The 23340-nt window shown below is 48.9% G+C and overlaps 8 protein-coding genes across 8 annotated transcripts; 5 read left to right on the top strand and 3 right to left on the bottom strand.

Moving 5' to 3' along the window:
* Positions 1-1165: 1165 nt before the first annotated feature.
* N7500_004024 (FAM207/SLX9 family protein) lies at positions 1166-1735 on the bottom strand (the record flags this gene model as incomplete). The annotated part of the gene is made up of 2 exons (XM_056675170.1): positions 1166-1672; positions 1733-1735. The coding sequence occupies 2 exons, from the start codon at positions 1733-1735 to the stop codon at positions 1166-1168; spliced, it is 510 nt and encodes a 169-aa protein (XP_056535695.1).
* Positions 1736-2244: 509 nt separating this feature from the next.
* N7500_004023 (glycerol-3-phosphate dehydrogenase family protein) lies at positions 2245-3757 on the top strand (the record flags this gene model as incomplete). Its single annotated transcript, XM_056675169.1, has 4 exons — positions 2245-2306; positions 2364-3487; positions 3548-3599; positions 3676-3757. 4 exons carry the CDS (start codon positions 2245-2247, stop codon positions 3755-3757), a joined length of 1320 nt encoding a protein of 439 aa, XP_056535694.1.
* A 385-nt stretch (positions 3758-4142) lies between these two features.
* On the top strand, positions 4143-8866 carry N7500_004022 (putative glycogen debranching enzyme Gdb1; the record flags this gene model as incomplete). The annotated part of the gene is made up of 3 exons (XM_056675168.1): positions 4143-4360; positions 4425-8742; positions 8798-8866. 3 exons carry the CDS (start codon positions 4143-4145, stop codon positions 8864-8866), a joined length of 4605 nt encoding a protein of 1534 aa, XP_056535693.1.
* A 591-nt stretch (positions 8867-9457) lies between these two features.
* On the top strand, positions 9458-12139 carry N7500_004021 (putative DUF221 domain protein; the record flags this gene model as incomplete). Its single annotated transcript, XM_056675167.1, has 4 exons — positions 9458-9625; positions 9687-9851; positions 9918-11082; positions 11145-12139. 4 exons carry the CDS (start codon positions 9458-9460, stop codon positions 12137-12139), a joined length of 2493 nt encoding a protein of 830 aa, XP_056535692.1.
* Positions 12140-14143: 2004 nt separating this feature from the next.
* On the top strand, positions 14144-16372 carry N7500_004020 (F-box protein; the record flags this gene model as incomplete). Its single annotated transcript, XM_056675166.1, has 1 exon — positions 14144-16372. The coding sequence occupies one exon, from the start codon at positions 14144-14146 to the stop codon at positions 16370-16372; it is 2229 nt and encodes a 742-aa protein (XP_056535691.1).
* A 322-nt stretch (positions 16373-16694) lies between these two features.
* Positions 16695-18311, top strand: N7500_004019 (F-box protein; the record flags this gene model as incomplete). The annotated part of the gene is made up of 1 exon (XM_056675165.1): positions 16695-18311. The coding sequence occupies one exon, from the start codon at positions 16695-16697 to the stop codon at positions 18309-18311; it is 1617 nt and encodes a 538-aa protein (XP_056535690.1).
* A 563-nt stretch (positions 18312-18874) lies between these two features.
* Positions 18875-20155, bottom strand: N7500_004018 (3-deoxy-7-phosphoheptulonate synthase; the record flags this gene model as incomplete). Its single annotated transcript, XM_056675164.1, has 5 exons — positions 18875-19026; positions 19082-19496; positions 19541-19983; positions 20041-20095; positions 20150-20155. 5 exons carry the CDS (start codon positions 20153-20155, stop codon positions 18875-18877), a joined length of 1071 nt encoding a protein of 356 aa, XP_056535689.1.
* A 355-nt stretch (positions 20156-20510) lies between these two features.
* N7500_004017 (uncharacterized protein) lies at positions 20511-23032 on the bottom strand (the record flags this gene model as incomplete). Its single annotated transcript, XM_056675163.1, has 2 exons — positions 20511-20726; positions 20792-23032. 2 exons carry the CDS (start codon positions 23030-23032, stop codon positions 20511-20513), a joined length of 2457 nt encoding a protein of 818 aa, XP_056535688.1.
* Positions 23033-23340: the final 308 nt, after the last annotated feature.

Genomic DNA, 23340 nt, shown 5'->3' with positions numbered 1-23340 from the left:
ATATGCTTAATTTGCCGATGCTTAATTACTTAGTGCCTACAATTCTCTATACTTTTACATTCCGAATCTCGCTAGCATATCATAGCTCTTTATTTAATCCGTACAGAAACCTTCCAGTGAAAATCGAGTAATTGACTACGGGAAAATCTGTTGTGGCGCACTGGCGGTTAAAAGCGGTCGTAGACCCGCTATCCACGGTTAAATCTATATATAAGAGTTAATCGAAGCAAATCGAGAGCTATAGTTGATGCTCGAAACCTGCAATATCTATTTCACAAGCAGTATCTCAGATCATGCGGCTGTGAGGCTAACTCAGAAAACATGGCGACACTCAAATACAGGGAATATGGAACTAACGCTGCCGTCACCCAGGGACATATCAAGTCTACACTCCATCTCTCGCTAGTCAGGTTGCACCCACTTGGCTGGCCGACGCAAGAAGTAGGCTCAAACAAGGCCTCGGGTGCCCAACTCATCTGGTTCAGTCCGTGGAGGGCAACAACATGGCGCTTATCTCAATAAGCAGATGCCTTGTTTTTAACAATCGTTTGGAGAAAACAATCTTCCTATTTGGGTTCTCAAGCAGTGATGGAATTTGAAGGGGCTTTTTCATGTCCTAGAAATGGTTGGGCGGCAAGTATTGCGATGATGCGGAATTGTACTTGAGAACATAAGCTGCGGAGAAACATGGCTTTTTCGGGATGTTGAAAAGGCTATAATATGTGAGTTGTAAACTCAGTTATGATTCCTACGGGTAGACAGAGCATACAATAGTAGAATAGATACATATCTTTCATGACAATGATGGGTAATTAGTTCTTGGTTTCTAATGCCGAAAGCTGCTCGATAGCCTCCGAGACCCTAGAGGCCGGAAAGCGGTGGGGTCCCCATGAATAGAGGAATGCTTGGGGCGCAAGACCTGCTTGAAAGGAAGGTGTAGGGTTTCACCGTTCAAATCCAATACAAGCAGGTGTTTCTATCGTATTTTGGTTGAGGGCGGTACACTCCAGTGTATTCGCCTGAGCTCAACTTGTCGAAGAGTCCTTGGATGCATTTTTTGTCGCGTCATTGCCGGAGTTGGCTTGATAGACAGATTTTCACGGCTAGTGGAGACCACAATGGCTCGGTCAACGAGAAATTATTCTTCTCATGTTGGCCGCCCTTCTTATTTATTCGCCTTGAACACAGGCTGTTGTTCCATCGTCTGTGAGATGAAGTTACGCAGGGCCGACCACCGACCGGCCGTCGGATTTGACTCGGTGCTTGCTTCGCCGTTGTTGGCAACCGAGGCTGATGTGATGTTAGACATCTCGGTCAAGTTCTTGTTGAAGCGGTCTCGCTCCAATTTCTCGACTTTTTCCCGGCGCTTCAGGGCACCTGGCTTGTGTCTCAGAGTCTTCTGCTTGATCACGTTTACTTGACTGGCGGCATCGTTGGATTCTTCGGCCTCGGGCAAGGCATCGGCCAATGATTCGAGATTGGTGACAAGTTTTTTTGATGCTCGTCGGCGCTTGGGAGTCTTTTGAGAATTTTTCTCGATCTTAGACACGAGGGCAGCATGCTTGATCTGACGCTTATCCCTTTTGGTTGTGCGAAATTCGTCACCAAACACACTGGGTTTGGCTATCGCGCCTCTGCCCGAGATAGTTTTCGTTGATTTGCGGATAGGAGCCTGTGAAGATGGAACGATAATTAACCGGGCTGAAAATGGAAGATAAGTAATGCAGCTTACCATGTCGGCATGTGAGATCTACAGAGAGCACAGTAAAAGACGAAATTGCGACGGGAAAAGCGAAAGGCCGGCTCCAAAGCTTCACCGCCCGAATCCACTATCCCCACCCTTTTTTCTAGGAACTCAACGCTGTTTGGCTCCAACAGACTAACAGGCTCCCGAGGTCAGATCAATAAATAATATTTGTCAAAAGGCCAAAAAAATAAAATCCGTGACGTTATCAGCTTTTAGTTGTTGCCGAATTTCGACGTCCTTCTTGTGACATCAGAAGTGATCAGAAGGCGATCTCGGAAAATTTGACACGAGGTCCCAACACGATAACTTGTATGGATATACGCCTCAACCTACGTCGGATTTGCGTTCCTCACTCTACCATATTTCTACCTCGGTCAGCCCGGTTCCAGACCCGATTCATAAGTCCACCTTTGCCCCCGCCGAGTTATTCTTTGCCTCTTAAATCCACCTTCTCCGGCCCCTTTTCTCGCAGAACAATTGTCTCTTCTACAAACATTATGGGTTCTCTCGGTCCTTATCAGCGCAAGCACAAGATCACAGTGGTGGGCTCCGGTAATTGGTATTGATCTCCCAGAAAGACTACGGTGGATTTTGTGCTAATAGTGTTTCTTAATAGGGGCTGTGCCATCGCTAAGATCGTTGCCGAAAATGCGTCCAGCAACCCCGAACTCTTCGAAGAGAAGGTAGAGATGTGGGTATTTGAGGAGAGTGTCGAGATTCCAAAGACTTCTAAGCACTACAATGCCTCGAACCCCGGCCCTCAGAAATTGACTGAGGTGATTAACAATGTCCACGAGAACGTGAAGTACCTCCCAGGAATCCAGTTGCCAGCCAACCTGCACGCCAACCCGTCCCTAGAGGATGCGGTGAAGGACAGCACACTCCTCATCTTCAACCTGCCCCATCAGTTCATTATCAAGACCTGCGAACAAATCAAGGGCAAGATCCTCCCCTACGCCCGCGGCATCTCTTGCATCAAGGGTGTGGATGTCAACTCAACAGGTATCCACCTCTTCTCCGAGACAATTGGCAGAATTCTTGGCATCTATTGTGGTGCACTGTCTGGTGCAAACATCGCCAATGAGGTCGCCCAAGAGAAGTGGTCCGAGACCAGTGTCGCCTACGATCCCCCACACATGGACTCTCAGGTCCCCACCCCCCAGCGGTCGCCTTCTTCCTCCACAACCGACTTGGTCGAGTTCCAGCACAAGGACACCACGGGTCAAATCTCGGAGGTTAAGTTGCAGGCCCTGCCGTCAGCATACCCTCCTGTCGACCATTCCGTGCTCAAGTCCCTCTTCCACCGCCCTTACTTCCACGTGCGTGTTGTCAACGATGTTGCCGGTGTCTCTATCAGTGGCGCTCTTAAGAACGTTGTTGCTATAGCTGCTGGCTGGGTTGTCGGCATGGGATGGGGTGATAACGCCAAGGCGGCTATCATGCGCGTGGGCCTGATGGAGATGGTCAAGTTCGGAGACACGTTCTTCAGTGCCACTATTGACAACCGCACCTTCACCGATGAGAGTGCCGGTGTGGCAGACTTGATCACCAGCTCCAGCGGTGGTCGTAACTTCCGCTGTGCCATGTACAGCGTTCAGCGTAACCTGCCTATTGAGGAGATCGAGAAGACTGAGCTCAATGGCCAGAAGTTGCAGGGTACCCTGACTGCTATGGAAGTTAACAGCTTCCTGAAGAACCAGGGCATGGAGGATGAGTTCCCTCTGTTCACTGCTGTTTTCCGTAAGTGTTACCCCGTATCCCCTGCCATGTGACCCCTCGATCCAAGCTAACGTTGCACAGGAGTTTTGGAGGGAACCATGAAGGTCGATGAAATTCCTTCTTACATTGAGCGGTAAAGAAAAAAAATCCCTACTAATCTTTTGCTTCTATATTTGGTTTACTTATCAAAACATTTCGTTTCCTTCTAGCCCCCCTCAGACCCGAACCCCGACTTCTGCACCACAAAAATCCAACGATAATACCGCTCAGTTCACTGCTGCACGATTATAATTAGGACCGGGATTGGATATTGGAGATTTTTTAGACATTTCATGGCCTGTATTTATGAATTGCATGTGGATTACTAGACATTGGAGTTCAGACTGTTGGATGTATACAATGATATGCTGATATGTTGATATCTTAAAATACCAAGGAAAATGTATGATGTCATTCCCCGCGCGGTCTAGGCTTTCTCCAGGAACATATGAGGGGAACGCTAGGTCCTCTGTGCCCAAACTTCCTTGCTTTTCGGCTTTTTTTTTTTCTCCTTAAATATTCTCTCACCTTTCTGTGCTCTTCACTATCGCAGTGAAAGTAGGGTGAATCGCCCTAGATTCTCCTATACTCTCACAGCCTCTGAGCTTCCATCCGAATTGATTCAATCGTTAACCCAATGGCCTCCCCACGTCAGGTTTACTTGCTTCCTTTGAAGGATGACGGCTCTCCAGACGTACCCGGTGGGTACATTTACCTGCCTCCTCCGCCAAAATCTGGATACGTGCTTCGATTCATCATCGAAGGAACGAGCTCCATCTGCCGACAGGGCAGTCTCTGGGTGAATATCCCCGAGGAAGGAAAGTCTTTCGAACGTTCCTCGTTCCGCGAGTTCAGGTATGTCTTTCCATTGCTTTGTTATATGTTGTTCAAGTTCAGGGCGGTCGCTAAACAGAAGTAGACTGGAGCCCAACTTCAATGAGAACATTCAGATCGATATCCCCGTGACATTCGCGGGAGCATTTGCTTTCTACACAACATTTTCTCCGCTGCCAGAGTTCTCAGTCGAGGATGTGTCTCCTCCAAAGCCGACTCAGACGCCTGTTCACTATATTGATGTGTCGCCCAAACTAACCCTTCAGGGGAAAGACTTGCCGCTGAATGCCCTCTCTATTTTCTCGGTGATCTCAAAGTTCATGGGTCAATATCCGACGGACTGGGAGAGACACCTCCGTGGAATTGGTCAGCGGAACTACAACATGGTCCATTTCACACCCCTCATGCAGCGTGGCTCGTCCAACTCTCCCTATAGTATTTTTGATCAACTGGCATTTGACAGCGCCTTTTTCCCTAATGGAGAAGCTGATGTCGCTTCATTGGTCGCGAAGATGGAGAAAGACTACGGTCTTCTCACATTGACTGATGTGGTCTGGAACCACACAGCTAATAATAGCAAGTGGCTGGAGGAACATCCCGAGTCTGGATACAGTGTCGAGACTGCACCGTGGCTGGAGTCAGCCTTCGAGCTGGACTCGGCTCTTTTGAAATTTGGCGATAGCCTTCAAGATTTAGGCCTTCCGACAGACTTTAAAACCGAGGAAGACCTGGTAACAGTCATGAACGCGGCGCGCAAGCAAGTCATTGACGGCACTCGTCTATGGGAATTTTACGTTCTCGATGTGAAGAGTAACGCTAAGAAAATCATGGACGAATGGGTCAACGCGAATATCGATCCTGCGCTTGTTGAACGGGACGAGATGCAGCAATTCAAAAACTGGTCGCTCACGCAACAAGCCAACGTTCTTCGCGAGCTTGGAATTCCAACCGCCAAGCAGGTTCTCGGACGATTTGGCCGTGCTGTCGACCCAAAGTTTGGAGCAGTTGCTTTAAATGTACTTTATGGGGATTACAATGAGGCGCATACCAACCTCACCGAAGTTGAAGGCCACTTGACCAAGCTCCTTGACGAGGCCAATTTGCCATTCTACAAGGAGTATGATACAGACGTTGATGTTATTATGGATCAATTGTTCAATCGCATCAAGTATCTCAGAATCGAGGATCATGGTCCGAAGATGGGTCCTGTCACCAAGGAAAATCCATTGATTGAGACTTACTTTACCCGTCTCCCTCTCAATGATGTCACGAAGAAACACGACCCCAACGCCCTCGCTTTAGTCAATAACGGTTGGATCTGGAATGCCGATGCTATGAAGGATAATGCCGGGCCGGATTCCAGGGCCTATCTGCGCCGCGAAGTTATTGTGTGGGGTGATTGCGTAAAGCTTCGATACGGATCCTCCCCCGAAGATAGTCCCTTCCTCTGGGACTTTATGGCACAGTATACCCGCCTTATGGCCAAATACTTCACTGGTTTCCGAATTGATAATTGTCATTCGACACCGCTAGTAGTTGCAGAATATTTGCTAGACGAAGCCCGCAAAGTCCGGCCTGAGTTGACCGTGTTTGCGGAACTCTTTACGGGCTCGGAGGAGGCCGACTATGTCTTCGTCAAACGTTTGGGTATCAATGCTCTGATTCGCGAGGCCATGCAGGCCTGGAGCACAGAAGAACTGAGTCGCCTCGTTCACCGTCATGGCGGTCAGCCGATAGGTAGCTTCGAGATGGATTTGCCTTCTTCCGGGAGTAGTCATGCCATTGCGTCAGCTAGGTCTGGCAACGGGGAGGAAAAGTTCACTCATATCCGGCCCTGTCCAGTGCCAGCCTTGTTCATGGACTGTACCCATGACAATGAAGTCCCTGCTCAGAAGCGCGACGCCAGGGACACCCTTCCCAACGCTGCCCTTGTGGCAATGTGTGCTTCCGCGACTGGAAGTGTGATGGGCTACGACGAGGTGTATCCAAAACTCATCGACCTTGTCCACGAGACTCGACAATACACCTCATATTCCTCTGATTCTGAGAGTCTGGCTGTCGGATCTGGAGAAGGTGGGATTGGTGGTGTCAAGAAGCTCCTGAATGCGCTGCACACTATGATGGGAGTTGAAGGCTACAGCGAAACTCACATCCATCACGACGGTGAGTACATTACTGTCCATAGAGTCCACCCCAAGACCAGAAAAGGTATCTTCTTGGTCGCTCATACTGCATTCCCTGGCAATGAAAGTGGCGCAATTCTGCCCCCCACTCATATTGCCGGTACAAGTGCCAAGCATATCGGATCGTGGCAGCTTGAGGTTGATGCCAGCGAAGGTGCAAAGGCAGAGGTGCTGGCCGATGACAAATACTTGAAGGGTCTTCCCAGCCACACACGCGACGTTGAAGGCACCAAGATCGAGCAAACCGACAAAGAAGTCAAAATCACCGTATTGGACTCTCTTGTCCCTGGGTCTATTGCTCTTTTCGAAACATGGATTCCCGGCGCAGATGATGACGACGGATTTGAAAACAACCTTACGAATGGTGCGGACGAAGCATTCTCTGAGCTCAGCTTGGTTGATCTAAATTTTGTGCTATACCGGTGCGAAGCTGAGGAGAGAGACTCTAGCGACGGCCAGGATGGCATTTATACCATTCCGAAGCATGGTCCTATGGTCTATGCTGGTCTTCAGGGCTGGTGGAGTGTACTTGAGGACATCATCAAGTATAACCAACTTGGCCACCCACTCTGCGATCACCTACGAGAGGGCCAATGGGCTTTGGATTACATCATTGGTCGCATGGAGAAGGCGGCTTCTAAGGAAGGATATATTGCCTTGGAAAAGCCTGCCGCATGGCTTCGTGAGAAGTTTGACACTGTCCGCAATCTGCCGAACTTCCTCTTCCCGAGGTATTTCGCAATCATTCTACAGGTTGCATACAATGCTGCATGGAAGAGAGGTATTCACCTCCTTGGAGACAATGTGCGGCACGGCCAAGAATTCATTCATCAACTGGCTATGGTTAGTGTTCAACAAACTGGCTATGTAAAATCCGCGTCTTTGTGGCCCACCAAAATGGTTCCCAGTCTTGCAGCCGGGCTGCCTCATTTTGCAGTTGATTGGACTAGATGCTGGGGAAGAGATATCTTTATCTCCATCCGTGGTTTATTCCTTTGCACACAACGCTTCGATGATGCTAAAGAGCACATTATCGCTTTTGCTAGTGTACTCAAGCATGGCATGATTCCTAATCTGCTGAGCAGCGGAAAGTTACCAAGATACAATTCTCGGGATTCCGTTTGGTTCTTCCTGCAATGTATCCAGGACTTCATTGAAATGGCACCCAACGGCATTGATATCTTGCAAGAGAAGGTCCCAAGACGGTTCTTGCCTTATGAAGATACTTGGTTCCCCTTCGATGATGCCCGTGCATACTCTCAGTCTCCGACTCTTCTGGAGTGCGTCCAGGAAGTGTTCCAAAGACATGCCTCTGGTTTGTCGTTCAGAGAATACAACGCTGGTCCCGATCTTGATTGTCAAATGAAGCCCGAGGGTTTCCTGATCGAGGTGAAGGTCGACTGGGAAACGGGGTTGATTTTCGGTGGCAACCAGGATAATTGTGGTACTTGGCAAGACAAGATGGGAGAAAGCACTAAGGCTGGGAACAAAGGCTTCCCTGGTACTCCCCGCGATGGTGCCGCTATCGAAATCACCGGTCTTGCCTACAGCGCTCTAGCGTGGGTGGCACGTCTCCACGAATCCAAGGCGTATCCCTATGAGGGCGTGGAGATCGGCGATGGCAAGAATATTACTTTTGCCGAGTGGGCCCGCAAAATCAAGGACAACTTTGAGCGTTGCTACTTTGTTCCGCTCGATCCCAGCGAAGATAGCCAATACGACGTGGATGCGAAGATTGTCAACCGCCGAGGAATCTACAAGGATTTGTACAAGTCTGGCAAACCCTACGAAGACTACCAACTCCGTTCCAATTTCCCCATCGCAATGACAGTTGCTCCGGATTTATTCACACCTGCAAAGGCTCTCGTCGCTCTATCGATTGCCGACTCGGCAGTCGTGGGTCCTGTGGGCATGGCGACACTAGATCCATCCGATCTCAACTACCATCCATACTACAACAACTCCGATGACTCTGATGACTTTGCGACTGCCAAGGGTCGCAACTACCATCAAGGTCCGGAGTGGGTCTGGCAACGTGGTTATTTCCTCCGTGCCCTACTGCATTTCGACCTACTGCGCCGAAAGACGCCTGAGGAACGGACTGAATGCTTCCAGCAAGTCACTCGACGACTTGACGGTTGCAAGAAGGCATTGCGAGAGAGTCCCTGGAAGGGGCTAACGGAATTATCGAACAAGGGAGGGGAGCACTGTAATGATTCGGTGAGTTCCTTTCGTTTTGATCTATTTTCGCACAGGTTGCTAACAGAAAGTATAGTCACCCACCCAATCTTGGTCTGCTGGATGTCTGCTTGACCTCTACTATGACGCATCGAAGCATTCTTAGATTTGTTTTTCGCTTTTGGATACACGATACACGATTGATTGCGTTTTCCCCTTAACAGATCGCATATTAGACATCATGCATTTGAGATAATTTTAAGCGTTTTATTTGGAAGCATTTTAACTGGATTCATATTTGCATCGTATCAACTTTATTGCCACTTCAATTATATGATCTAAAATAATCTTTTTACAATTTAGTCAATGTGTATGTACAATGCTGTCATTGCCATATAGTTCATGCAACGAGCTCTGGAGGTTATGCGCATTAATGATGACTCATCTAACTGTAGCCGCCGAGCGAAGCCGTCATTGATGGCTTGATGGAAAGCCAAAAAAAACAAAGGGGGAAACTCACCGACTGTTCACATTCCCCTCTCGAAAGCCAAATCTAAGGATTCGAGCAAATACTTGCAGTACAGACATAGCAATCGAATCGTCCCCAACGCTTGACTGTCTCATCTTCCTGACGTCAATCATTTCGGTGATCAACGGGGTACTGCCGCATGCCCTTAACGAACCACTAGCTCCGAAAGCCCCTCGCCGAAGCCCCCGCGGAAACCTGGAGCGCGGAGACATTTTATAAAACAGAGTCATGTCTCTTACGGCATCAGCGACCTCTGCTGTGTTGACCTTGCTTGCCGACAGCCCCGACGGCGGAAGCAAGAGGCGATGGGAAGATCAACTGAGAGAGCAGCGCGATCTGTACACGCAGTTTGTGATTAGCTCTGCGCTGGGTCTCAGTGCCTTTTTGACATTCTGTGTACGTGTCTCTGTCACTGTCAGGTTCGGGTTTTGTTCACTGCTGACTAGTTCACTTCTAGATCTTACGACCAAAATGGACCGAGTTGTATGCTGCGCGACGCCGTCAAAGAAATGCTGCTTCTCGGTTACCTGAGCTTCCGGATACTCTTTTCGGTTGGATACCCGTTCTCCATCGGATTACAGAAGAGGAAGTGTTGCAGTCTGCAGGCCTGGATGCATATGTGGTATGTTCGAATGCTTTGGCGTCTCTGCCAGACAATGGACCCTTGCTAACCTAAGTCTCTGGGTAGTTTTTATCTTTCTTCAAATTCGCGATCAGATTTCTTTTAGCTGTCTTTATCTTCGCTGTTGCGATCATTCTTCCTATGCACTACAAATACACCGGCCAATATGGAGTTCCTGGCTGGGATCACGTCCCCGAAAATAAGACCATGGCTCCAATTGGTGGAGTTGAAAAGGAAAAGCCAGTCACAGACCCCACATATCTGTGGATTTATGTGTTGTTTGCATATGTCTTCAGTGGCTTGGCCATCTATATGCTTCTTGATGAGACAAAAGTAATCATCCGCACTCGGCAAACATATCTCGGGAATCAGACCAGCACCACTGATCGCACTATTCGTTTGTCTGGTATCCCACAAGACTTGGGGACCGAAGATCAGATCAAAGAATTTGTGGAAGGTCTGCGCGTCGGCAAAGTTGAGAGTATCACGGTGTGCCGGAAGTGGCGCGAGTTGGACGAATTGATTGATGAGAGAATGAAAGTCATCCGTGAGCTCGAAAGAGCATGGACAAAGCATCTGGGATACAAGCGGCCTAAGACGGATGGAGATACATTGCCACTGACCAACCGACCACCCCGTGACGCCGACGATGAACGGTCCGGGCTTCTATCCGGACACGAGAATGAGCATGTCTCGGGTTATGCAAATGAAAGACCCAAAGTCCGCATCTGGTACGGTTCATTCAAGCTTCGCTTCCGGATGATCGATGCAATCGATTACTATGAGGAGAAACTCCGGAGGATTGATGAACATATCCAAAATGCCCGAGAGAAAGAATACCTTACTACCGAGATTGCTTTCGTGACGATGGAGTCAATCGCTGCGTCTCAAATGCTTGTTCAAGCAATCCTTGATCCACACCCAATGCAAATGTTCGCTCGACTTGCGCCGGCACCGGCAGATGTCATTTGGAAAAACACATACCTGTCTCGTACTCGACGAATGTTTCAGTCGTGGTCCATTACCATCGTCATTGGATTCCTCACCGTATTTTGGTCTGTGCTCTTGGTTCCTATTGCCTCATTGCTGGAGTTGGAGACCCTTCATAAGATTGTCCCCCAGCTGGCAGAGTTCTTACAAGAGCATCCAATCATGAAGTCCTTGGTTCAGACAGGTTTGCCTACTCTCGCATTCTCGCTATTGACGGTAGCTGTGCCTTATGTGTATGAGTGTAAGTTTTCCATTGAGCATCCCCCTTCATGTAGTTGCTCAAATCGCTGATCATCTTTGCAGGGCTCTCGAATAACCAAGGAATGGTGTCACGTGGTGATGTTGAGCTTTCCATTATCTCGAAGAATTTCTTCTTCTCGTTCTTCAACTTGTTCCTCCTGTTCACTGTGTTTGGAACGGCGAGTGGTTTCTATGGGTTCTGGGAGAATCTTCGGGATGCATTCAAAGATTCTACAACGATTGCCTTCGCACTGGCCAAGTCGCTCGAAGGCCTGGCTCCATTCTACATCAACCTGTTGATTCTTCAGGGTCTAGGTCTTTTCCCCTTCCGACTCCTCGAATTCGGAAGTGTCGCATTATACCCCTTCCACTTCCTCTCGGCCCGCACGCCACGGGAATACGCGGAGCTATCAACTCCTCCCAAGTTCAGCTACGGCTTTTCGATCCCCCAAACCATCTTGATATTGGTTATCTGCGTGGTTTACAGTGTGTTCCCAAGCTCGTGGCTGATCTGCCTATTCGGCCTGATTTACTTCACAGTCGGCAAATTTATCTACAAATACCAACTGCTGTATGCCATGGATCATCAACAACATTCCACAGGCCGTGCATGGCCGATGATTTGCAACCGCGTATTCGTGGGGCTGGTAGTTCACCAGCTGGCCATGATTGGCGTTCTGGCTCTGCGCCGAGCCATCACCCGGTCGCTGCTCCTGGTTCCACTTCTAGGCTTCACCGTTTGGTTCTCATACTGGTTTGGTCGTACATACGAGCCCTTGATGAAATTTATTGCTCTCAAAAGTATCAATCGAGACCAGCCGGGAGGTGGCGACATTTCCCCTTCGCCTTCATCGACCCTCTCACCGCCATCAGGCCTAGATCGCGATAGCCTTCCGATACGCATTGGCGGACAAGATCTCGAGCTGCGGCTGAAAAAGTATGTCAACCCGAGCTTGATTGTCCCGTTGCATGCTGCCTGGCTTCCTGGTCGCACAGCCGCCCGAGGGAATGGAAATGGTGCATCCGCCTTCGAGGCTCATCAGACATCGAACGTTTAGGTTCGCATGCCTACACTGTGCCATTTGTCTATACATTCTTTTTTTCTGCGTATGTCTTTGACCCATCATGTTTTATGACCTCGATACCTCGTTTGCATCTCACTTGTCTTGTTTTGATATGTTTTCATGTTTTTGATATCCATGGCATGTTGCTCTCCTTTTGTCGGGCTCGTCTCGCCTGTCCCTCGCTATTCCCCTCCCGCGCAGTAGTTGTATTTTGTTACCTGTTTTTTTTTTCCAATTCTTTCATTTCTGTGTCTCAGTGTCCAATGTCAAGGTCGAATATAGAGTTTGTATGATACTGATAAGATTTCTGGATTTCGTTTCTAATAGCGTGGTTTATCTACCCGCCAGGCGTTAGCGGCTGCCTTTCGGACGCACAACACAGGCCCCCACCGAGACACATCTCGTATCTAGAATTCCTAGGTGAAGACATCAAGTTCGCTTAGGTTTACTCGCTTCTCACATTCCTCAGTTCCAAAGTAAGCCCGCGGGAAACGTGGCAGTGTCTGGGCACGAAGTCAGTGGTCTGACCGAGGGAACAGCGGAAGAGCTGAACGCCCAAGGTTCCTTCCTAGCGAATCCAGAAATATTATCTGAATGCAATTAGATACGATTGTTCGGGAGGAAAAAAAGTGTGTCGAACGGATTGCCTTCGACGAGGCGACCTGTGGCATCATTCTGCTAGGGGTTCACATCACAATTGTAATCAATATAGCATCTGTCCAATAAGGCTCCTTTGCAAGTGATCATTAAATCTGTTAATGGGCTCAATCTAACAGCGCAGACATACCTCGAACACATACGGAATCACCGTCTTCTGGAATCCCTAGGGTCCACATGGTCGGGCCACATTCCTGAGCAGTGGGGGATGGTACAGTTGTCTCTTGCGGTGAGGAGATGAAACAGTACAAAAAAAAAAGAACAGAGACAAAACAAACCATCCTTGGGCGTTGAGGAATGTGGGATATGTTGAACTAAATATTCGTTCAAGGATCTTGGTGTTGTCTCATTGTCATCATCACACGATTCGAGACATTATGCATGTAAGCGGTGAGGTTCGAGTGCCAAGCCATGGGCTGCATCGGGGAGCATTCCTTAATTCTCTTTCCGAGATCCTCAGGAATGTCAGTGCCGATTGATATCAAGTTCTAAAGGTTGCTGTTGTAACTGGGCTGCTACGGTACCTTGAATGGGATTGAACCATGGATCCAAGTGGAAACAAGAGTCGCACAAAGTTAAGCTCGATCGTCGAATCCATGAATCATCAAACCCTAAAACCCTGCAAGTCCACGGGCAGGTGTGTTCCATGGAGAATGCCCTGGTGCATTGACCTTATACTAAGCACCTACCTAAATGGGCCGAAATGGGTCTCTTGACGTGCTCCACTGATTTCCGCGTGGTGTATCGGTGCCCTACACTCCTTTCTACCGGTCGTTGTGATAGAGATGGCAAATTTTATTGATTCTGAAAGTGGTGAGGTGCAGTATTTAATTAAACAATTCAGCCCTTGCCTCGCCCTCGAATCTCTCGGGTTTCATTTTTATCGTATCAGAGATCCCGCACCGCTTTCAGACGTGAAGCCGATACAACCTTGCACTTAGCACACACTTTCAACCTTGGTATCGTGGTGGATTAACTTTTTCTTCAAAGTGAGTGACCTTTCTTGAAACAAAATGACTGGATGTTCGGGCTCGAGAGATTGCAGATCAGTGGGCTTACATGTTCTAGACGGTGCATCGGGACGTTGAGTGCTGTATAGACTTAGGTGTGGAGAGATAATTTTTCTCCGGCTCTTCGCATCATTCAAGTACTATTGTGAATCGTGCTACTTGGTTTATGCTCAGGTGTCGAAGCACTTTTGTTCTGGGTGCCAATCAATCGAATTGCCGTCGACACGTTCATACAATTCCATCCAACATCTGGTTTCCAAGCAATGTTCTGGAATTGATTGAGATCTAGTAGTGAATATTGGGTCATCGCCTGTGCTAGAGGTCTATCATCATGCCTACGCTGCGGTCTTCGAGCCAAGAATATGTCTGTCAGATGCCCATAAATGCATCCATCATTTATACGAAACAAAGCTCAACAAGCTCAATACCCCCAGTTTCGAAGAAGTCTGGGGCAGGATACATATCCCAGCGTCGACATCTCTCAAAATGCAGTTCCACGGGCAGCTCGTCCCCTTCCGCTGCAAATATTGCACCAGCAGAGATCCTACTAGAGATTTTCTCCATGTTGACACCGCGGGACTTCGACAACGCCCGGCGGACATGCTCACTGTGGATGCGGACTAGCCTGAGCCACAAGTTGCTTGAAGATATGCTGAAAAGGGCAGGGTGGTGGGATGCATGGCTGCAAGACCGCAAAACGCCACGCATCTCCCGATTAGATGAGAGCGAGGTCTGGAGAATGAGCCGCCGCTTTGCGACAGAATGTCTCCTTTCGGGGCGAAAGTTGAATGTCGAGAAGCCGGGCTTTCTGACTACTGCTGTGGTAGACTTTTCAGGTCTATCTGGTTCTACAGGAAGAAAATCCCGCATTCGACTCCAGCCATTTTTGCAGATAGAAGGCAAAGGGCCAGTTTCAACTTTCAGCACTAGCAGCTGCAGCAACTACTTGCTCGTGACAACTGGCTGCATGATTTATCTTTATGCTCTTTTGGGTCGGAAATCAATGCCAACATCGGCCAAAGACTTCAGCAATGTGGACTTGTCGCTAGTCTCGCGAATCTCATGTCCGTTCGATGTTCTCTCGGCTGTCATAGACACCAGCAAGCCCCATTTTACCATCGCTGCACTGCTTTCTAACCGCGTTGGCATGATCTGCAACTTGGATATGGCTTGGGCCAAAGTTTCAGCGACCAAGGGACCTCTTTCTAATGGCAAAACGGCCACCTTATCCCGCCACTTCTTCTACAATGTCTGCACAGTAGACAACCCACCCCGAACAGTTGCTCTCTGTCCCGGTCAGTCAGTCGTCGCCTTCGGCTGTGCTGCGGGCATCGAAATCCACAGCGTGAACGAAACAAAGCGCAATGAACAACGCAGATACTTTACCGTCCCTCAACCCTCCGAGATCCTTCATTTCCTCCCAAGTAGTCCAGAAACACCCAGCGAGCTACGTCTCATTTCCTCACTATCCGGACCGGGTGTCCATGAATGCAAATGCCCACCTTCACCCTCCCCTTCATCTTCATCCTTCTCGGCATCATCACCAAAACACAATCAATTCCATTTCCTTGCAGATATTCAGTCTTTCAATCGCCGCCGTATTCCCCATGCCCCATCCCGCAGTCTCATCCGCGCAACACACTGCCACCACTATCGTGCCGTTCCCATCAACGATGGCTTTCATATCATGTTCATCGAGCCACGCACGAGCTTATTATGCATTGGCACCGATGCTCCTATCGGCGGGCCAACAAGCCTCACGCGTGCATTCGTGTGCGTTCCGCCACCTTTCTCAAACACCCAAAACCGACAGATCAAGACACCACCGCCATCCCCATCACTCTCCAACACAATCCCGCCTCCAAAAGATCTCCCAATTCCGACAACCTTCACCGCAGGCTCCGACCTCCGATGGGGTCTTCGTGTTGTCGCGGCCTACGATGACCGCCTCGTGTTGTACTCGATTCCCTTGGACGTATTCAACATGATCCGCAAAGAGCGTGAACGCCAAGCCGATGGGGTAATGGGCGACAGCGATCTGGCACCGGCCTGGTACGTTGACTCAGAGCGGACCCGCAAGCAGCGTGAGAGTCTAGTGCAAAATCAGAACGGGGAGTGGGAGTTCGTTTTGTCTGTCTCTTATCGGCCCACGGCTATGATGTGGCCGTTTAAAATCTATGGCAAGGAGATCGGATCTGTCAAGGGGACCGTTGAGCTTGCTTTGCAGTCTTCTGAGGGTGGAGTCAGGGTTTGGGCTTTTGGGAAGGATGGCAAAGGTACAATCTTGGATGTTGATACTGGTGATGCTCCCACTCGGTCTTTTGGTGTTAGTTCCGATGGGGGGGTGGAGGATCTTGGTCTTTTTCAGAGAAATCTTGGTCTTTCGAGGAAAAGGAAGTTCGAGGAATTGAATGAGTTCGTGGGTTATGGTGCTGGTCGATATTCTGGAGTGGATGGGGTCAAGCCCTGTGCTGCTGGTGTTCACGATATACATCACCCATCGGTTCGGCGATCATCTTTTGCAGCTTGTATCATAGATTTCAAGATTCCTTTGTATTAATATAATGATGTGAACAAAGTACTCTCAGATGTCCAGGGCGTCCATCCTGACTTTTGGCTTCCTTCCTCTTTCGTCTCTTGTCTCTGGTCTCTTGTCATCTTCCTCTTCTCTCCCTCGCTTCGTTCACTTTTCATCTGCCTTCCATTCTCCGTTCCCTCTTTTCCATCCATTCTGTCCTTTCTTCCACTCTGTTCACCTCTCGGTGTCCTGAGGTCATTTTCTTTGCAAACTCCACGTCGTTTACCGCAGTAAGTTGAAATCCATGGGTTGATTGACTATCCTAACCACCCTTGCCTAGCTTTCTTGTACAAAATCGACGATAATGGCTTCAACCCCCCTCGCCAACCTTCCTCGAGACTGCTGGTTCCAGATACTGGAGTGTCTGCCAAAAGATGATTTGAACAGCCTGTCGCAAGTTTCCCACGACGCTCGTGCCTCAACTGAGCCTTTTCTCTATCGATCAATTCACTGGGACTGGCAGCATCCGCAAGTCCACAAAATCCTGTGTCTTCTCCGGACTATCTACGATCGACCAGAGTTGGCTTGCTACATCTGGAATATCAGTTTCGTATGGTGGAACGTGGAATCCAACAGAAACATTTCCATCCCTCAAGGGAAGCTTGACTGGACCAAGACAATGCTAGAGTTTAGGCCCACTTTAAGATGGGCTCGGAAGGTAGTTCGAGACGCAAGATTCCCGGCAAACCTCGATACCAAACTGATTCAACGAATCAATGATGGAGATGCTTATGTCTATGCCACAATGCTGATCTCACAACTTCACAATCTTCGCAGCCTTCGACTGGACTTTTCATTCATCCTTGAAGGGGGCTTCCCCGGGGAAGTGTTGCATCATTCTCTCTTCGGCAACGCACCTCCTGGCATTTTAACTCAGTTCTCAAAATTAGAGATGGCCGACTATGGAAGCAATTTGCCTCTCACAGAGTTCCGCGAAAGTATCGATCCTAGGAAGGCCTACCAATTCATCCCCTGGTTCTACCTTCCTTCCTTAAGAATTCTCGAAATATGGCTTCATAGTGTGGAGGGAATTTGTGTCTTTTCGGGGCGGATTCCGAGAACATCCTTGGGATTCTCAAACCTGCGCAGTCTGGTTATTGCCAAGACGCCTGTCTTACCCGAGAACATCGCCATACTGCTGTCTCGGTTGCCGTATCTGGAGTCCTTGCACGTGGGCATGGCTTATAAATGCCGGGCAACAATCGAGTTCCTCAAGCGGCCTGGGTGCTTCCTTCATTCTTTGGAAACTTCGAGCCAAACGATCAAGCATCTTTCTATCAGCGTGGAGCTTCTCCCATGTTGTCTAACAAACTTCCGTCTGCGTGTGTCAGGTGAAGATGGTAAGCCCTTTCGTGGCATGTTGAAGAGGTTTTCCCAGTTGAAAACGGCATCTTTGCCACTCAATTTTCTCATCGGTTGGGGTACAACGGCCTACGAGCTTCGCGATGTACTGCCATTGACTCTCGAAGCCCTTCACATAACGTCCGATCTCTGGCAAAACTCAGAGCTGATGGCGTTTGAAATGACAGCACTTGGGGCGTTAGAACGCTTTATGAGACACAAAGAGTATGGCTCCCATCCTTCTCTTCGAACTTTTTCCTACGAAGGACTGCATGAGTATAATGAGGATGAGCTCAGTGCTCTGGGCATACAGGTCCATGTTCACTACCCCTACTTGGTTAAGCGGGAAGCAATGCTTCTGTTCTGTCTCAGGAGGGGGTACAATCTGTTTTCTCGATATTCTGACTGCACAACTGGTTTCATGTTGAAGCATGCGATGTGGGAAGACAACGTTGCTTACTGGTTCCCTTGGCCGTTCGCTGGGCTCGATGAGCTTCCAGCAAGCATGCCTCGAGAGATCAGGATGAGGGGCCTGACTGATGTGAACTTCTCTAATCGAAATTCCTCTGATGGGAACTGACTTGAATCTACGCTGGTGGTCAGGAAGAAACTTCATTGTATGCATAACCAAGATTTTCAAGATATCTCCATAGCAAATATGATCCATCTTTTTGTATTTCCCGCGAAGATCATCCAGCCAAGATATATAAGCCTTTTAGGCTCAATCGACTTCAAAGTATATAGCCGTGGACCCTTATGACGGCATAGGGCTAATCAAGGTTGGCCCCATATCCCCACTATAAATGCCGAAACCCTATGAGCATCAAAGGTTATATGGACATGAAAAGGCCGTTTTATCACAAAGCCCTTCCCACCTTCTTTCGGCCATCTACCTATGTTGTTATAGGAAGGGGAAAAAAAAGTATCTTGAATACATCTAAACGGATTATCTAAACCATTGAAAAGACCTCACACGGCCAAGTATTCTTGTACGATGTAAGTGTGATCTTCGCTGTAGCAAAATTGCCCTAAGTTGGAACACGTTGAGCTTCAAGGCTGAAATAAAATCATTGAACTTTTGATCCACTTTGATACGCTTGATACATGCCCCGTTGTAATTTAACTTGAATATCCGAACACAGCTTATTTCGCTTCCGATTTCTCGCGACGAGCGCGAACACCCTGAGCCAGGGTCTCCAATACTGACTCGGTGTCCTCCCAGTTGATGCAAGCATCTGTGATACTGACACCGTACTTGAGACCGGCCTTGCCCTCTGCGGGGACCTTCTGGTTGCCTAGCACGAGTCAGTATAAACAGCTTATTACACATCAAATCTTCAAACCACTCACCCTCATTGATGTTACTCTCAATCATAACACCCATAATAGCTTCCTCACCAGCAGCGAGTTGCTCAGCAAGCACAGCAGCGACCTTGGGCTGGTTCTTGTGGTTCTTCTCAGAGTTACCGTGGCTGCAGTCAACCATAAGACGGGGACGCATGCCCTTGGCACTAAGCTTGGCCTTGGCATCGGCGATGCTGGCAGCATCGTAGTTGGGACCCTTCTTGCCTCCGCGAAGGATAACAAAGCAATCAGGGTTACCAACGGTTCCAACAATGGAGACAACACCGGGCTTTGTGACGGACAGGAAGTGGTGGGGGTGCTTGACGGAGCCAATAGCATCGACTGCGACATCGAGCGAACCGTCGGTGCCATTCTTGAATCCAACGGGGAAAGACAGACCGGAGGAAAGCTCACGGTGGACCTGGGACTCGGTGGTACGAGCACCAACGGCACCAACGGACAAACAGTCAGCCAAGAACTGGGGGAGATTGTGTCGAGCATCTCGCTGGCGATGGGCATGCCCTTGTTGGTCAGGTCGACGAACAGCTGGCGTGATACGCGGAGACCCTTGTTGATCTTGAAGCTGTTGTCGATATCGGGGTCGTTGATCAGGCCCTTCCAGCCGACGGTTGTGCGTGGCTTCTCGAGGTACGAGCGCATCACAATGAGCAGATCGTCGGCGTACTTCGCTTTCATCTTCATTAGGCGATCGCAGTATTCGAGGGCCATTTCCGGGTCGTGGATGGAGCAGGGTCCAATCACTACCATCATACGCTGGCGCTCATCTGTGCCATGGACAATTGCGACGGCTTCATTGCGTCCATCAAGTACGGTCTTTCGTGAGGTCTCGGTCAATGCGATCTCATGTTGGAGGAGATTGGGCGGGGTGAGAGGGTTGTAGCCGAGAACTAAAGCTGTTTAGAGACGAATTGTTTTTTTTTTCTAAAACAAAAGACCAAACTTACTGCGGGAGTCTTCCAAATGATTGTGGTTACCCACATTAGGGTTATCAATGAAGAACTGTGCAATTGGCGACGTCAGAGTGTGAAATTTAAGAGGAGGGGTTTAACTGACCGACATCGGAGGCAGAGGGGCAAAAGGGAAGATGGGAGGGCAGATTTTCAAGGACAATTGGGAGTAATCGAGTATGTGTAGGTAGTAAGAAGAGTAACAATTCCTAAACAAAATCGAAAAATAATAAAAAACAGCCCTTGAATGAGTCAAAAAGCTCAGAGTATAACAATTTCCACGTGATCGTCGGTGAATTTCGCCCGGCGCTGAAGTTCCAATCACGGCGATCCCATTTATAAAGAAATTGTGGATTAAAACATATTTGATATAATAATAATTGGTATAAAGAGTCCGACCTGCATGCAATCTTGACCAGCTTGGTCTCACCGAAATAATATATGTAGCTTTTGGAATTCGCCCCCTGTCAGACTGGCCCTTGTTGCACCCGACGGTCGAGCTCCTGTAGTCCACGAACCAGGTCTCGACAAATATCTGCATGTTGTTCCTTGACAGATTGCATTTGCTGCCGATAGAGCTGCATTCGTGCTTCTTGTGCTTGGAACAAATCGTCAAGGATCCGACTACACCCCTCTCGATAGATTTCGAGGACTCGGCTGATAGTGGCCTTTTCTGCTGCGAGCTGAGTGGACAAATGCTACATCCCAGTTAACGCGATTCCATTCACATAAAGAGTTTTGTACTAACCGAATTGGTTTCCTGAAGCAGGTGGTGTGCGTCTTTTTGGGCCACTTGCAAGGTTGATATCCATTCCATATCGTCATGATCGCCCGTCGTAGAGGATTTGTGCGACTTGGAAACCGGCTGTGTTGACCCCGATACATCTGTTCGGAACGATTGGTCAAGCCCATGATTCGTTGAAGGAGCACCCCCTAAAGCTCTCTCGTCGATCGTTCGCTGTGAAGAACTTGAACTAGTCGTCGAGTTTTTCTCGGTGTTGTCCCCATCAGCAGTATCCTCCTGAGGAAACGAGCGCTGTTGCTTTTTGTACGAATTCGGTGGCCAGGGGTGAGAGCTCGCCAGGTTCTCCGTTTGGATCCCATATTCCAAGAACATATCTCGTTGGAACTTAGACCACATGGCCCCCTCATATTTAGTTTCGATGGAAATACTGCATGAGTCTCGATCGTATTCACTTGGACTGGTATCGGTGTCGCTGGTTGTTTCTTCGTGGTGCCTTTCACCACCCAGATCAAACTGGAGCGCAACCATGCTCTTGGCTGACTGAGGCATGAGTCGAGGACTACCGTTGCTGTCAACAATGCTAGTCTTTGGGGCTGATTTTGGGGCCTGAGGAGACGCTGAACTCAGTCCTATTGGGGATTCATTGGTGAGAAGAGGCTTTCGAGACTCCGGAGTATGGCTGATCCCACGTTCCTCTATCTGTCCTACTGTGAGATCATCGAATTTTCCTGCATTTGAAGTGCCCAAAGAGCTATTTGCGGGGCTTTCGCAGATGTTAGTGACATGCGAAGAGGTGGTTGGTCCAGATCTTATGGGTTGCAACGTTGCAAATCCGGGGATATGTTCCATTTCCATGTGATAATCAAGGATTGACGGGCCCTCATCCATCAGGCCTCTGCCGATTTCAAATTCGGAAGAGCTCGCTATACTGGACATCCTGTCATCACCCAGGGCCTGCCAGAAGGATGCGTCATCTCCCCGTTGTAGTATCTGCTCTTCCTTGGACGGAAGTGTTCTGGTGATCAATGCTGGATTGACGGTTTTCAGATCGGTTTCGTGTTGGTACACTTCAACTGGAATCGCTCTGTCCAGTACGCTTTCAAGCTTTGGAGGTTCCGGAGGTTCCAAAGCTGTGTCGGTCGGCATTGGGTCGAACTGCTGCTTTTGTGGATATTCCTCGGGTTGTACTGGATCAGATGAGATGATGAGAGGTACAGCTGGATCATTGGCTGGTTCATTCTGAGAAGGCTCTGTTCCGTGGAGCGCAAGCATCAGCTTGTTGCCAACACTCTCTGCTCTACCACGATGTTTGGGATGACTCTTGTCATGACGCGGCTTGGTCTGGCTGCTTCGTCCCTTCGGAAGTGCCCTTGACTCCAGAATGGTGACCTTTGAATTAGTCGGTCCTTTAGTATCGACGTCGGAACTCAAGGATAATTCGGAAGTCACATGAAAAGCTTTGCCTTTGTTTTTTTGTCCGTTGGACTGTGCCCGATGCTCTAGGATGCTGACTTTTGAAGTACGGGATGGCCCTTTGCCATGATATTCGAGCTCCGATGATGACTCAGTTGTCACCGATGTGCAACTTCTTGTCTCGACGATCACACCCCCTTGACTCCTATTCCCATGCTTGTTGTGATCATTTGTTGGCGGCGAAGGCTGGTGCGAAGCTTTGGGCACATTTCCATTGCGCTTCGCGGCATAATCCTTGCTTTTGCCGCTCAATGGACTCATATCAGAAGGCCCACTATGACCCAGAGGGGCTTCAGGAGGCAAAGTGCTTGAATTAATCGTTACCAGTGGCAATTGTGGTCCTCTGGTATCGCCCTCTTTGCTAGTAGCGATCCTCCTGTTGTTCGATTTCCTGCGTTTTGCAGAGGTTGTTTGTGGCTTTGACGGCATTGCTCGCTTACTTCCTGTGTTTTTGCCGACTATCTTCGGTCTGTTTGGGTCTGTATCGGTAACGGATGTTCCTCCATGGGTCCCTTCATTCTCCACTTTCTCATCGGGTGTAGGACGGAGGTCTTCATCCCAGTCCACTTCTTGGGGATTGGCTTTGGGTGGCCTGGGTTTTGTGAGCTTCAATCGAACAATCTTCGACTCCGAAGGCTGGGACCGAAGGGTTTTTGCCCTTTGGCGACCTGGGTCTGTGAGGCCATATCCCGAAGTTGCTCTGTCATTGGCAGTCGCCTTGCTCCCTTTGGCTGGATCAATTGGTGTAGACGAGCCCCGAGCAGGCTTCATAATTGCTATCGTCATACACTTGAGATCAAAACACGAAGATGAGGTGTGAAGGACAGTGTACTCTCCAGAGCTGTCTAGCTGATGAGGATGCTGAACTAAGCCCAGTTCCAGCATATGGCATGAATCACATGATACCTCGACTATAGCCTCGCGTATCCTACCTACTATTTTATACATACCTAGCTCTAGGTCATGACAATCAATTATGGATAATCAAAAGGTCCATTTGCAGATATGACCAAGATAGCTAGTTTTGCTCTAGGTAAGCCTATGCTGGTCCCATCACATATAGATATTTTGAGGACTAG

This window comes from Penicillium coprophilum (assembly GCF_028826855.1).
Source record: "Penicillium coprophilum strain IBT 35676 chromosome Unknown utg000002l_segment0_segment1, whole genome shotgun sequence".
In the NCBI taxonomy this organism is placed as follows: domain Eukaryota; kingdom Fungi; phylum Ascomycota; class Eurotiomycetes; order Eurotiales; family Aspergillaceae; genus Penicillium; species Penicillium coprophilum.
The sequence above is the reverse complement of the archived record's forward strand: the minus strand, read 5'-3'. Positions and strand labels throughout refer to the sequence as shown.